The sequence below is a fragment of the Solea senegalensis genome, linkage group LG15 (genome assembly GCF_019176455.1).
Source record: "Solea senegalensis isolate Sse05_10M linkage group LG15, IFAPA_SoseM_1, whole genome shotgun sequence".
NCBI classification, from domain to species: Eukaryota; Metazoa; Chordata; class Actinopteri; order Pleuronectiformes; family Soleidae; genus Solea; species Solea senegalensis.
This window is the reverse complement of record NC_058035.1, coordinates 13,746,733-13,760,410: the sequence shown is the minus strand read 5'-3', so window position 1 is coordinate 13,760,410 and position 13,678 is coordinate 13,746,733. Positions and strand designations below refer to the sequence as shown.

The following is a 13,678-nucleotide window of genomic DNA, read 5'->3' as shown; positions in this document are numbered from 1 at the left end:
CACATTCTGCATGTTTGGATGAACTGTGCCTGAGAGGTTAGGAGCTCTATCTGTCCTGCTTTGAAATTCTGCCAGGTATTCTGTTAATTAAATATCAAACTAGGCAAAACAAGTCCATCATATAGATAACCTCAGTAGTTTGCTTTGCTTGGCAACTCTGTCCCCTGTCACATCACATCAGTCGATGTATTTGATTAGATCAAGTAAATCAAATTTCCACACTGAGTGACCTGATTTTTAATGATGCACTTTGAAGTTTAGGAACCTGGGACCTCAAGCATGGAGGTGCCTTTTCTTCACTTCTCTTCTCTTCTCTTCTCTTCTCTTCTCTTCTCTTCTCTTCTCTTCTCACTTGTTCTCTTTATTTTTGCAATGGAAATATGTGCATAAAACAGTTTCGTTAAAATAGGTTGATTCGGGCAATTAGAATGAAACAACTCAAAATTGTAATCTGAGAGACTACATACAGGTTTATTCAATAAGATAAAATAAGATTTTGGACTTTTTTAAAAAGAATTGGACATTTTAAATTGACTGTAGGTGTGAGTGTGAGAGTGGATAGTTGTTTTTCTCTAAATGTGGCCCTGCGATGGACTGGCGATCTGTCCAGGGTGTACACCGCCTATGGCCCTATGTCAGCGGAGATTGGCACAGCACCCCCACGACCATAAGGTGGTAGAAGATAAATGGAGCAGCACAGATAGTAAAATAACATAAATTCATATAAATTAATGAATAATTTATCAGTGTTCAATTCTATATAGCAATCAGCTATTTTGACAAACTCATTCTTATTATGACATTTGCGTTCAACCATTTTGTCCTGTTCGTTTACCGTAGTTGGGATCCCTTGGGTGCCTGGTAACCATGGTGACACTCTCTACCTACAAACCACAACACTGATGCAGGGACAGTCCAGTTGTAGCATTTCTGTTGACACAAGTTTAGCATGTCGTTTAACAAATCAATATTTAAACGCCGTATTTTAAGAAACAGGTGTTTCGTTTTCCTGCTTCTCTGACAGCTGCGCATTTTTAATGACTTTGCGAATGTAACACGGATTTACAGAGTAGCGCTAACATTAGCGAGCCCTCATTAGTTTTACGTTAATTTAAGCTAGTACTTCAAACTAATACTCACGTGTTATCGGGAAACATGGAGACGGATATTCAGCATTATCTCACCAAGGCGACGACGCAACAGGGTCCGTCATGTCGTCATTGATAGTTGGGTACTTAAAGCTGTATAAAACTGTGTAACAAACACTGTGTGTCTCCTGCACAGACGGTGACGCTCTGCAGTCAGCTTACCGTTTAATGAAGGATGGAGGCAGCGGACGGACTCCACGCATCTCACCTGCATTACACGTCATGTGTGCGGAAGCAGCTCTACAGGTGAGACCTCAAGGCTGTAATGGTTCAGTGTTAAGGAGTTTTATTTCACTGAGGAAACAAGAAGCAGCTGAAACTGCTGGTGTGGCTGAGGACACTGTTGGACATAAACACCCTTTTAATTAGGCTGATAAAGGTCACAGATAGGGATGAGACAATCTAAAGCGGTTACAATAAGTGGATCCTTGTGAATGTTCTATATTGTAATAATTGTAAATATTCTACATGACTGACTTAGTGTGGCTCGCCAACATACAGTCAGTCAACATCTACCGCTTTATCCTCCACCAGAGGGTCGCGGGGCCAATCTCAGCTACATAGACAAGCATAGACAAACAACCATTCACTCTCACACTCACTCCTATGGTCAATTTAGAGTGTCCGCTTTACCTAATCCCCACATTGCATGTTTTTGGACTGTGGGAGGAAGCCGGAGAACCCGAGGAGAACCCACACACACACAGGGAGAACATGCAAACTCCATGCAGAAAGGCCCTTGTTCCAACCGGGGCTCGAATCCGGGTCTTCTCGCTGCAAGGCGAGAGTGCTAGCCATTACACTACCGTGTGGCCCCCAACATACAGTACTAGTCAAAAATAAGTGCCACAAGGGGTAAATCATTCCTGGACCATTTAATAATTGCAATAAAAATATGCACCTTTAGTTTTTGTAACATTTTTTAGTGATGTAAATGATTTTATGTTATGTTAATAGCATGAGTGTGATGATTATGATTAGAAGCATTAGTTCATCTGTATCCTTTGTATCTAAACACTTTTAGAAAAGGGACAAATGTACCATAAGGTAGATTATTGACTGAAGTCTAAGTCAGTATCTCTGAAATCAATTGGGTTATAATCCACATTGTCTTTATGGCATAGTGTTATGAGGTTAATTTAGATTTGAGTGTCATATTAGACACTGATGCTTAAATTCACAGCTGTGAGAAGTGTTTTTATTTTGTGAGTTACTAGCTGCTAAGGAGTCACACAGCACATGATTCAAGTAGCATCTGATGCAGATTGAAATAAATATTTAAAGAAAAACACATTTGCATCTCAGAGAAACACATGGAGCTCATTTAAGTAAATGCCTGGTGACTAAAGGATATGTAAGCATCTCCTCCTTTGGATGTTTCTGGATTAGTATTGAAAATACTGGCACTTAGAAAACCGCCAAGTGGTGTTCAGGAATAATATTTATTTTGTGCATCCCTCTTTGTTTTTGTTTTTTTAGCTGGGTTTTTTGGAGATAAGCACCGCGAGTCTAAAGATGTACATTGAAGATAATCCACCAGCTGATCAATTTTTGTGTCGCGCCTACCTCTGCCAAGGCCAGCTGAAATCTCGGTCAGCCTCTGGGAACAATGTGGTGAGCACAGTAAATTGGACTCATCTCCTCATTGGGGTTGAGTTTCTTTATGTGTGTGTGCACAATTGTTGAGATACACTGTTCTTGCTGGTACTAAAATTAATCAGATATTTGAGCATCATTAACAAACTGTAGTTTTTTTTTCACAAAGTGATTCTGCCTTAAAAGGTATGTTTCCCTTTGTCTTTTCATACTTTGTGCAAGTTTGTGTGCCCTTCACTGAATATTCTGTCTATTCTAGGAAGACTTTGAGGAGGCTGCGGAATATTTCCTGAAAGCGATTGAAATTTCAAAGCATGAGTCAAGGTATGCGACCTCTCAGAAGTATGCATGGCTTTATGTCACAGGCTTGAACCATGAACCACCATTTGATGCACTGATGCACACCATCGACACAGGTTATCACCTCTGATATTGTTTGCCAGTTGCACTTTAAAAAAGAAGTAATGAAAATGATAAGTTTATAGCAGTGAGTTTGAAAGGTCATTATTTGAAATATTACACAATTCCTTATGTGTTGTGCTGACCTTTTATTAAAGGTGACATAGAATGCTTGTATCACACATATATGTTAGTTATGGAGGTCTACTTACATATATTAACTTGTTTTCATGATTAAAAACCTCCTCATCGCTGCAAATGAGCCGATCAAAAATATCTCCTCACTGACGCTCTCGTCAGCCGCGCTGTTTCAGACCAAAACCACACCCCCAGAACGCGGACTGTGTTGTGATTGGCCAGTCAACGAGAGCTTTCCCACTGTCCTGTGATTGGCCAGGTACCTGGAAGAGACGTAATAGATAGGCCAGATACACAGCTCCCCCTCTGGCACGGTGGATGCTCTGCATCTCAGCAGCTACAACGAGAGTAGTTCTTCTTCTTCTGCGGTTGAATGTACGCAACCGGATGTGCCCGGACTAGTGCCCGCACCAGGAGGCGCTATGGTGGTGAGAGGAGTGGTGAGGATTTTTGATGACGACATCAAATTAAGGAAGTGCCGATCCGCTTCGCAGAGCCCAGGAAAACAATACAACACTATTTTCTCAGCAGTGGCTGAACTGTTTGTTGTGAGACTTTAGGGTTTCATAAACGAGGTAATGACGCAGATACAAACACACAAATGCAGCGTTAATTGGAGCTTCCGGTCTATGTGGGCTTTAAGAAGTGGATGACATTCAGGTTGTGTTAAATTTAAAATACCTTGTTTGAAACATCTATAAAGTAGGGTAAAAGAGGCGATGAATATTGATTTAATAACAGGAAATAATATTGGGCCACACGGTTGGTGTAGTGGTTAGCACTCTTGCCTTTGCAGCAAGAAGAACACCCGGGTTCGAGCCCGGGTTGGAAAGAAGGGCCTTTCTGTATGGAGTTTGCATGTTCTCTCCAGGTTCCTCCCACAGTCCAAAAACATGCAATATGGGGATTAGGTAAATTGGACACTCTAAATTGACCATAGGCGTGAGAGTGAATGGTTGTTTGTCTCTATATGTGGCCTTGCGATGGACTGGCGAAGGGTGTCCAAGGTTGATTGGCACAACACCCCCCGTGACCCTGCTGTGGAAGATTAAGTGGTAGAAAATGGATGGATAATAGGAAATAAAGACAATTTCTCATGTTGCTTGCACTGAAAAGTCTGTTTGAAGATACTGGCTTAGCCCATGCAAGCAATGGGCACTGGATCCCTGTGCTAATGAACTCATAACCTGTCAATACAAGAGAAATCAAAATGAACACCAAAGGGAATACATATCTAATGTATCCCAGACTAATGCACAACACATTCTCTGTTGAATAAATTAGCAGCACTCAAACAGCGCGTTTGCAATTTTGTCTTCTTCCCTGATTAATACATTTCACTTATTTCACATGGAAGAGGTCATACATGGTGCACTCCTGTGGCTCATTAGACCGCGGTTAATGCATAAACATGTGCTATTCACTTTACTTTTCCATACAGAATAGACTTTTGGTCTGACTCTGAGTTTTCCTAAGACATTATATGGCATATAAATAATTCAACATTCTGTGTTTATCTCTTCCACATATGGTTCCGTGTCCTACAGATGCCACTTCATGGTGTTCAATGCCTCAGTGCTATATTTCCAGACCGTTCGCCCTCTTCTGCAGCCGGGGCGGTACCTCCACCTGGTTCGCTCGCTCAGACAGGTGGTGCAAAGTCTGGAAGAGGTTGAAGACCAAGACCACAGCTGGAGGGCGGAACTCATGATGCAAGTGACCCCGCAATGCTCTCATATTTCCCTTTAATTATAAAGTCAGATCCTGATTCTCTCTGGCCTCGTGCTGTGTTCATAGAGAGGACGTGCAGTTCATTTATGACAACAGCTTCATCAATTAATTGGCTGAGGTTTGGATCTATAGGGGTAAAAATGTCTCAATGTGAAGTGTTGTATCAGGTTTTGGCCTGACCTCTCCAGGGCAGATGTTAGTTTTGTCTTTTTTATCAGAGGATATAATTAATGAATGTACCGTATAATCAGTCAGTGATTTGGTACAATACATGTACATGACTAAAACTGAAAATATTTTCTATTTGTATTGTAATCTTTAAATAAGTCTATACTTTAGAATTTTGCTCTGTGTTTCAGGCTCCTGATTAAATGTGTTGTTGACTCGGGGAAAATGGAGGATGCTGCAGCCCTTGCCAAAGTTACTGAAGAATTCATCAAGACACACACCCCCCATCTTTATTCAAGACTCTTTGCGTTACTGGTAAATTACATTTCGTGTCACAAACAAAACATAAAGTAAACTTTTCTGGAAATTTGGAAGAACCTTACTTAATCTTGGTGACATATTTGTAAAGTGGTCCCTCACTGTTGCAAGGATTTGGTTTTAAATGTGCAAAAGTCCCCACTTGAAAGGGTCAGGAAGTCTTTACTGGATTTCACTCATCAATCACTATTTTGAAGGTTTGATACAGTGTTAAATTGGTCAGGTGATATGCCTTAAAACATACATTCAAACATCACTTTTAGTACAGCAAACAGATTTAAATACTTGACTTTTAAATGACCAAGAATGCATCATTCGATTTTTTTGTAGGTAACTCCTTCAAATCCATCACACTGTGTTTAATGCACCACATTTTAGTTATATTTAACAACCATAACTTCAAACACCCCTTAACCAGCTTACTATTGTGACTTAACATGGCAAACTACGAGCAACATGAACAAAACCCAGTTACACTGCAGAAAACAAGCAGAAGCTCACCGGGTGCTTCTTCCTTGTTTGAACAAGCTTTACTTAGTTTGGGATCCTCAGTCCATGTCAGCTCTCAGTCACTTCTCAACTGTTTGCTGCTGTGAGTGTGTGTGTGTGACTCCAAATCACTCTCAGCTGGTGCACTCAGACTGGAAGGGGTGTGGCCTACAGTTCACCTCAACATTATTTTAACAAACATGTCCACAAATCTGTTATCTCTGAACTATCAATTGGATCTCATGTGGAGTATAAGATATCTCCTGTTGGATGAATTAAGTCTGTTGTCTACTTTTTCCACTCTCCTCCTCTTAGGTACAACACAGTCTGACAGGCGGTGATGTCATCAGTGAAATAATCAAGCAGGAAACCAGCTTAGCCGTAATTTACAAAATACAGGAGTTTAAAAAGTGAGCAAAGTGTTTATTTGCCATTCTTGATTGATATACTTTTTTTCTTTGTTTTTGCTCTGACTGCAGCATTCTTTTTCAGATTTCATTATTTTCATGCTGTCAGGATCAGAGCCAATTTCATCTCGCTGCAGCGAAGATAAACCGATTCCACTGTAGCTGTGGTTGTCCAAGAAAATAATATCTTGATCTGATTTAATTAAGTTTGCTTCTTCAGAAACAGTGGAAGTAAAGACTGTTTGATACATATTCCTCGGTAACTGTTTGCACACAGTGCATAATCACCCTTGACTCATCACCCTTTTTACATGACTTTTTTATTTTATAGTATATATTCATATATTTATTTTATAGTACATTTTGTATCAAAGACCTTAAAACAACTTCTTTGTTTATGTAATGTTTTGCTAAGCTTCAGGTCTTTCCCATATAGATGTACAGTATTTATGATCTTCATGCCTTGAGCTTTGAAAACACAACATGCGTCAGTGGTCAATGACTGGTTCTCCGTTGACCATGTGGCATCTTACGTTGAGCACTTTTATTTGGCTCCCTAGGTGCATAAACTTGTAGAAGCTCAAGCTCCTAGCCCTTTTCTCCAGGAATATATCCCACATGTCAGAGCCTTTTACGGCTTTTCAGCTGAGCTATAAACCTTGACAGCATGACTCGGCCTGACCCGGCCATTGTCAGCGTCATAGGTTATTTTTGCCTAAAGTTTGGACTGTTTGGTATGACTAAATGAGTGTGCACAAATGAACGTATGATAAATCCATTCTCTTGGGTGCATAATGAAGACATTTGGTCTTGTTGTTTGTAGCAGAATGGAAGAAGTAAATGAGGCTACACCCATGAAAAAAGAGGACTGTGCCAAGCTTGAGGAGATATTCCATCTCTTGGTGGATTGTACCAAAGCATCCACTGTGTCAGTGAACCATAGCCACTTACACAGCCCAGTCCCCATCCAGCCAGCTGACAGGTCTGTGACCCACAGTGTTCTGATCACATCACCTACCCAACAGCATGCTCTTGTTGCTTCCTCTCCTCTTCCTAAAACTCCCAACGCTATTAACCCACATATGGATATCCAAGGGCCAGTGCATGAGTGGGATTATGCCACTGAAGAGTTGCGAGTTGTATAAATTATGTTTTATCTGGGATTTGCAGAGTCGCCTTCCTCCTGGAGTTAGCTCTGCTGGCCTTGCAAGTGAAGCATCAGAAAGTGGCAGTCGACTGTTTGACAGAGCTAAAGTTGGCGGAAGAGGCTGTGAGTGTCCGATATTCGTTTAAAACCTCAGGCATTTCTCAGTGCTACAACTGTATGTAGCTACTATGAAAAAAATTCAAATCTGTGCTTAGAATTTGAAATCCCTCTTAAGACTGAGCTTGACAATTGATTGGATTAATTAGTCAACTTATGCCCAAGGTTGCTGGATTTTCTTTCATTTCCCTTACAATGTATAATTTATTTTACCGCAGATTGCGGAGGTTTTTCAGTAATTGGTCCTTTTTGGTCAAATGAAGTGATATTGAATTATTATTATCGTTATTATTATTATTATTATTTATAATTAGGAAAGTCATATGCACAAGTTTCAGCACAAAACATGTGGCTTAATGTGTAATGCTCAAATCCTGTTTCTTTTCCCTCTCTTCTAGTGTATTGGCCAACGCATTATCATGAAATGTATCAACAGTGAAATCAACCTCCTGAAGAAAGGGGCCAAGATGAATGACTATTCTAAAGCCAGCGTGGAGGTGCTCGATCACACATGAATAATCAGCCATGTGTTTCTGGACCCTAATGGCAGAGGATTGATTAATTGTTCAATAATATTTTTGTCGTCACAGTCTTTGTCTGAAAGTGGTAAATCCAGATATGCCGCGTCACTCGATTATGTGTTTCTGCTTTAAGGGGCTATTGACCCATAGATGCAATTCATCAATCAGTTTCAGTAGTGACTTTTAAGGGATCACCTGAATAGATTTTATATATTTTTTTTTTTTTGGGGGGGGGTAGGATCAGGTATAACTTTTTAAACCATGTTCTCCTAAACTGCCCCAAGTGTGAGTTGGCACCAAAGAGTACTGTATGTACAGTAGAAGTATTGTGTTGTCATTGCTATGGGACAGATTCTTACTCTGTAGTTGTTCTTGCACAGGCCCGGCTGAAGGAGATAGGTAAACTGGATCAGTGGTTGCAGTGTGCAGTGAGCGAGGGGGACCCTGGGGCAGTGCAGGCAGTGTGTGCCATGCAGTGGAGACTCTGCCTGCCTCTTTTGCAGCACAATCTCAGGAAGCACATCAAGACACCTCTGCTCAGAGTCAGCCAAGGACTGGAAGACATCCAGAGGTTTCCATCTATTTTAGATTCATGTCTTTAGGCCCTTTGATGCTTTCAGTGTTTTAGTGTGTTTGCACTTCACTGTTGATTAGGTTGTCATGGTTGCACTGGCACAGGTTGGTCATACTGTGGCTCAAATTATAGTTGAAATATTTTTCTGCTGCTCATGTATATATATTGTTTACAATGATTCCTGTCAAGCTTTAAGAAAAGAACATATGTGTATGTTCAGTATTTGAATACAGATAAATGCTATTTTGATTATTACAAGCAACAAACTTTTTTTCTTCCACCGTTTCCTTTTTTTTAATAGATATAATTAGGGTATATATTAGCTTATACTGTGTGTGTGCCTTTTTCAGTGTGATGCGGGAGATGCGCTGTCAAATCCACTCAGAGATAGCTGTGATTGAAGAGGAGGAGGGGCGCCTCGAGGCTTCTTTGACTCACACACAGAAAGCTATCCGGCTGGATAACGGGACACAACGTGAACGGCTGTCGTCAGCGTTGCGCCTCCTGCAGCTCAGAGGGACCCTCTACCAAACACCCTCCAGGACTGAGGATAAAGCCGCTATGCTTTTGCAGCAGGTTGTCATCCTTTTTACATCACACAATCTAGTATTAACACAAAGTAAGTGCTGAAAGCGGCACTTGACTTATCTACAATTGCAGACGCACAGCTACAGGCAAAGAAGAGGGGCCTAAAAAAACATATCTGTCAAATAATTCCAACCATTAACTTTCATTCAGTCTACAGCTTTAATAAGGCATGAATTCAAGTAATTTATTTGTCTGATAAGGGAACTGGATATTGGATTATCCTGTGCTTGGAGCTATAGATATCACTGTGAGTTCACTGCATGCCAAGCAGCTTCTGACAACCCTCTCTCCTCAGTCCAGGGACATACACCCTCAAGAAAAGAGAGACATCCGTCCCATCCTGGTTGCTGTTGGTCTCCTTTTGGGCCCTGATGATTTTCAGATGGTGCTGGATGGAGACAAAAGTACAATTTTATCTTCCTTGCTTTCACAAACTTTCTGTTAACACATTTGCAGTTTGAAACATACTGAACATCTGTACTTACTGAGTATTTCCCCCCACTTTTATTTGCCTTAGCAATCAAACATTTTGTGAAACGTAATATACCCCTTCATACCTTTTGAGCAAGGTCTTTCCTGCTGCAACAAAAAAAAAAGCTGCCTCCAGAATGCAACTCTGACCCAAAAGGCACAGAAATAGAAAAATACACACACTTTTTGTGGGCTGATACATATCAGCTGGCAGCACAGATAAGACCTACAGATCAGGATGTTATAAACTATTGAGTCATTTAATTTTAGATTACCTTTATTTGCAGAATTCACGTGGACGGCAGGCTCTCGCTTACATGCAGATTTTGAGCAAAATCTAAATTAAAGTCACAGAGCAAATTTGTGTACGCTCTCTTGTACACTAATGTCTGAATATTATGTCTCTCCGAGGCAGCATAACATTACATGTCATTTAGCAGACGCTTTTATCCAAAGCGACTTACAATGGAATCAAGTACAATTAGCCAGGGGTGGAATCGAACTTGCGACCATGATGTCTTTGGTACACAAGGTAGGGTCTTAACCACTGAGCCACACACCGTTGCAAGGTTGTGTTTGTCGTATGTTCTTGTGTGGCTCGTGGTGAAATACCATCAATTGTGTGCAGTGGATCATGGAGCACAAGAGCAAGAGCTGTGGGAGGGCCTTTGATCTCAGGCTCCTCGGTCCACAGCATCAAATGTACATTCAACAGGCCTAATGACCCAGGATAGAACTGGCCTCAGACAGCTAGTCAAAGTACTGCAGGCACAGGTTAAAAGCTTTTGTCCCTCGAGGCACGTCTTTGTTTTTGTCTAGAAACCTCGTTGACAACGCCTAATCAATGTGTTCTACATTTCAAAGCCAGAACACTAAGGTTCCCCTGAGACTAGAGGAATTCATTTATTGGAACATCTACTGCTGCCACAGTTGTGTATTGTTTAAATCAATGAGGTGTGTGTAGTTAAACGTGCACACAAGCCTTTTCCTTTTTAAATCTTGCCAGTCAATGTCACAGATGTGTGTTTAAAACCCACTTAGTCTATAAAAGAATTGTTTGAATGTCCCCAGCGCTGTAGATGTACCTGGATAAAAAGATGGAATATTATTGTCTTTGTCTTTTACGGTTTAGTCATTCATGTCTAATCTGCTTGTCAGTGCCCATGTTTCAAAGAGCTGGAAATGAGCCATTTACTATGTAGTTGCATTTCCATGTGCCTACATGGAAACAGCTTACTCAGGATTATGTAACTGCCTTTTGCACTCACCACTCTTACGAGTGCACATTTTTGTCCATGTTTTATGAATTCTAAACAAACATTCAGTCCTAAGAATAAGTGCATCAGGATGACTTGACCTTTTGTTGTGCATACTATCCCAGTAGTATTGATAAAGTTGTTCAATACTTAGATCCTGCAGACATTTTTGGATCTGGACCACTGGCTCAGCTCTCTGCTAAGGCTCATCATCACATTACATCCTTACAGCGTGTGGATGGACACCTTGTCAGACAAGATAGTGACACTGACACCACAGAGAAGTATGCACTCTTAAATGTATTAATTGAAACTATGGAGAAAATTCACATCTAAGTAAAAGCCTTTTTTTTCTGTCTCCTTAGTAAATATGAATTCAGAGGTCAGGCTTACTAGAAACACAGTTGGAAAATTGCCTGTGTAACCAGCCTTTTATGACTTGTTGAATTTATTACTCTGCGCTTATGCTGAACATTAGATAGTAATGAATGTTTGATCTATTGGTCCTCTCTGCAGTTAAAGTTGTTGTGCGACCATAGTGTTCTCTCACATCTCCTTATTCGGAGCACATAACCGAGTTCCTCCTGTCTGTCTGTATCATTACAGTTAAGAGTGTTCCCATCACAAATCACAGGCTTAATGTTTAGGAGAGAGTAGAGTCATCAGGACTTGAACATTCTCTGTAGTAAAAGTTTAGTAATCAGAGCCGTGCAAACCAACCATTTCAACTTTTATGTGGCATGCTGCTGTGCCCTTGCACTGACCCCCATGTTTTAAACCGTAATTATCTGTTTTTCTGTCTCTATTGTATTTTTTAATCATCATTATTATTCGTAAGGATGAAGTTGTGGGCAACTTTGGTGAAGACAGCCAGGAAATATGAAGTTTGGGATGTGTGCCGAGCCGCCTGTCGATTCTGTTTGCTTTACGATGATGGGAGATGGAAGATTTCCAAGGCTGGTGGAAAGAGCATTCCGAAGACTGGTGGTAATATATCAGAAGTATTTTTTTTGTTTGGGGCAAAGGGTATTTGGAATTATGTAATATTACAGAAGAAGTGTTGATCTAGTATTGCCATGTGATCTAGTAAGGAAAACTATTAATGGTTATAAGAGGATCTCTGTCTAATTTTGTCTTCTCTCTCCAGATTGCAGATGCTCGGAGGACGAGAGCTGTCTTTGTAATCAAAGCTCTGCAAGGGACTGTATGCGCCTTTTAGCTGAAATCTACTTCATCAGTGCTGAGGTGAGTCCTGACTTAGTTTTGCCAGAGTAAACATGAGTTGGAGAGAGATAACTGATGTATCTGCAGGGTGCACTTTGTTAGATTGCTGAGGAGGTGGACGTATACAATCTGTCACAGTTAAACTGTGCCTAATGTACTGCACAGATCCAGAATATTAAAGTCAACGTGCCATAAAATTGATTTCATAAACAATCTGATGATAAATTAAAAAGGAAGAGTGAGTCCGCTCATAAAGTGCTGAATATTTCAGGGACATTGAGACATATTTTTCTGGATTTGATCATGAAAGCAAGTCAAACACAAGTCGCAACCAGTTGTGATGTCACCCACGACAATCTGAACTCTGTTTTGAAGCCGCCTTTGAAGAGATTGGCGATATAAATTTTAATGTGCCATATACTGTAAACAAACATGACTTGCTAAATACATAATTTAGCAAGTGCAGTGGAAAGACAACAAGACAAATTCTTATTTCCTGCTTGTTTGGATGTAGATGCTGGGTGCAGGGAAATGTTTGAGGCTGAACAAATACTGGATGTGGACTCAAAACAGTCGCAGTTTGAACAGAAAAACACCTTTAAGTGGTGAACAAAACTGGTTTCCAAAAAGCACAAGGCAACTAGTAACTTATCTTGCATACAGGAACGGACACTCACTGGTCAGCAGACAAGACGAACTGGCAACAGACAGAGGAAACATGCAGGCTAAATACACAGGTGGAAGGATAATGATGAACAGGTGAAACACATCAGAGCACGTCAGGTAATCACAGAGGAGGGGAAACTAAACAGGAAGCAGCCGCTGAAAGGAGAGGCAATGGTAATTATTTCAAAATAAAACAGGAAACAGAACAAGACTACTCAGGATGTTACAGCATAGTCATAGACAGCACTGTGAGGAAATTGCACCTTCCTACAGCAAATTCTTGACCTTTTCAACTCGGACACTCAATGTAGCCTCTATGCTATATCTCTTTCTTTGCACTTCATAATTCATTCATTGTTTCTTTGTAACTCATCAAATCAAAAGAAACCTAATTCACAATTTGTGAGTAAACTGTCCAGTATTTTCTTTGATCTGCTGTATCTGAGCTTTAAAGGCTGTAGACAAGCTGTCATCCATATAGTGGGACGTCTTCTCATCTTCTAATGAAGTTGTCAAAATCTTTCCCTGTATGATTATACTCCGTCCTACAGGCCACAGTCCAAAAGCTGTTAAACGAAGGGGTGCAGCTGAACAGCCCTCCAGTCCCTCCTCAGGAGCCAGGGCTTCATGTGTCTGGAGAAGACCCACACTGGGTTACTTACAGGTGAAAACACAAAATCAACACACAGACCTTTGGATTGTACAGCTAGAATGACATGT

At 40.7% G+C, this 13,678-nt stretch overlaps 2 protein-coding genes across 10 annotated transcripts in view; one reads left to right on the top strand and one right to left on the bottom strand.

Moving 5' to 3' along the window:
* The window catches only part of LOC122781575 (gamma-aminobutyric acid receptor subunit pi), a 64,422-nt gene extending 63,067 nt beyond the window's left edge, over window positions 1-1,355 (bottom strand). For both annotated transcript variants that reach the window (XR_006361814.1, XM_044045306.1), the window contains exons 1-2: window positions 1,141-1,355; window positions 836-930 (exon numbers count right to left, since the gene is read on the bottom strand). The gene's annotated coding sequence lies outside the window, so the exon portion shown is untranslated. The remainder of the gene's footprint in view (window positions 1-835; window positions 931-1,140) is intronic.
* The window catches only part of LOC122781573 (cilia- and flagella-associated protein 46), a 38,285-nt gene continuing 25,469 nt past the window's right edge, over window positions 863-13,678 (top strand). For 4 of the 8 annotated variants that reach the window (XM_044045298.1, XM_044045297.1, XM_044045301.1 and 1 more), the window contains exons 1-17: window positions 863-1,204; window positions 1,285-1,394; window positions 2,628-2,762; window positions 3,004-3,068; window positions 4,829-4,993; window positions 5,372-5,495; window positions 6,303-6,397; window positions 7,218-7,376; window positions 7,565-7,664; window positions 8,057-8,155; window positions 8,560-8,750; window positions 9,104-9,329; window positions 9,637-9,745; window positions 11,223-11,352; window positions 11,907-12,055; window positions 12,216-12,313; window positions 13,510-13,622. In XM_044045298.1, coding sequence (XP_043901233.1) covers window positions 1,156-1,204; window positions 1,285-1,394; window positions 2,628-2,762; window positions 3,004-3,068; window positions 4,829-4,993; window positions 5,372-5,495; window positions 6,303-6,397; window positions 7,218-7,376; window positions 7,565-7,664; window positions 8,057-8,155; window positions 8,560-8,750; window positions 9,104-9,329; window positions 9,637-9,745; window positions 11,223-11,352; window positions 11,907-12,055; window positions 12,216-12,313; window positions 13,510-13,622 — 2,117 coding nt within the window. In that variant the 5' untranslated portion in view covers window positions 863-1,155. Of the gene's footprint in view, window positions 1,205-1,284; window positions 1,395-2,627; window positions 2,763-3,003; window positions 3,069-4,828; window positions 4,994-5,371; window positions 5,496-6,302; window positions 6,398-6,537; window positions 6,654-7,217; window positions 7,377-7,564; window positions 7,665-8,056; window positions 8,156-8,559; window positions 8,751-9,103; window positions 9,330-9,636; window positions 9,746-11,222; window positions 11,353-11,906; window positions 12,056-12,215; window positions 12,314-13,509; window positions 13,623-13,678 lie in introns of those variants that run through there. The other 4 variants (XM_044045299.1, XM_044045300.1, XM_044045303.1 and 1 more) reach the window with 4 other exon arrangements.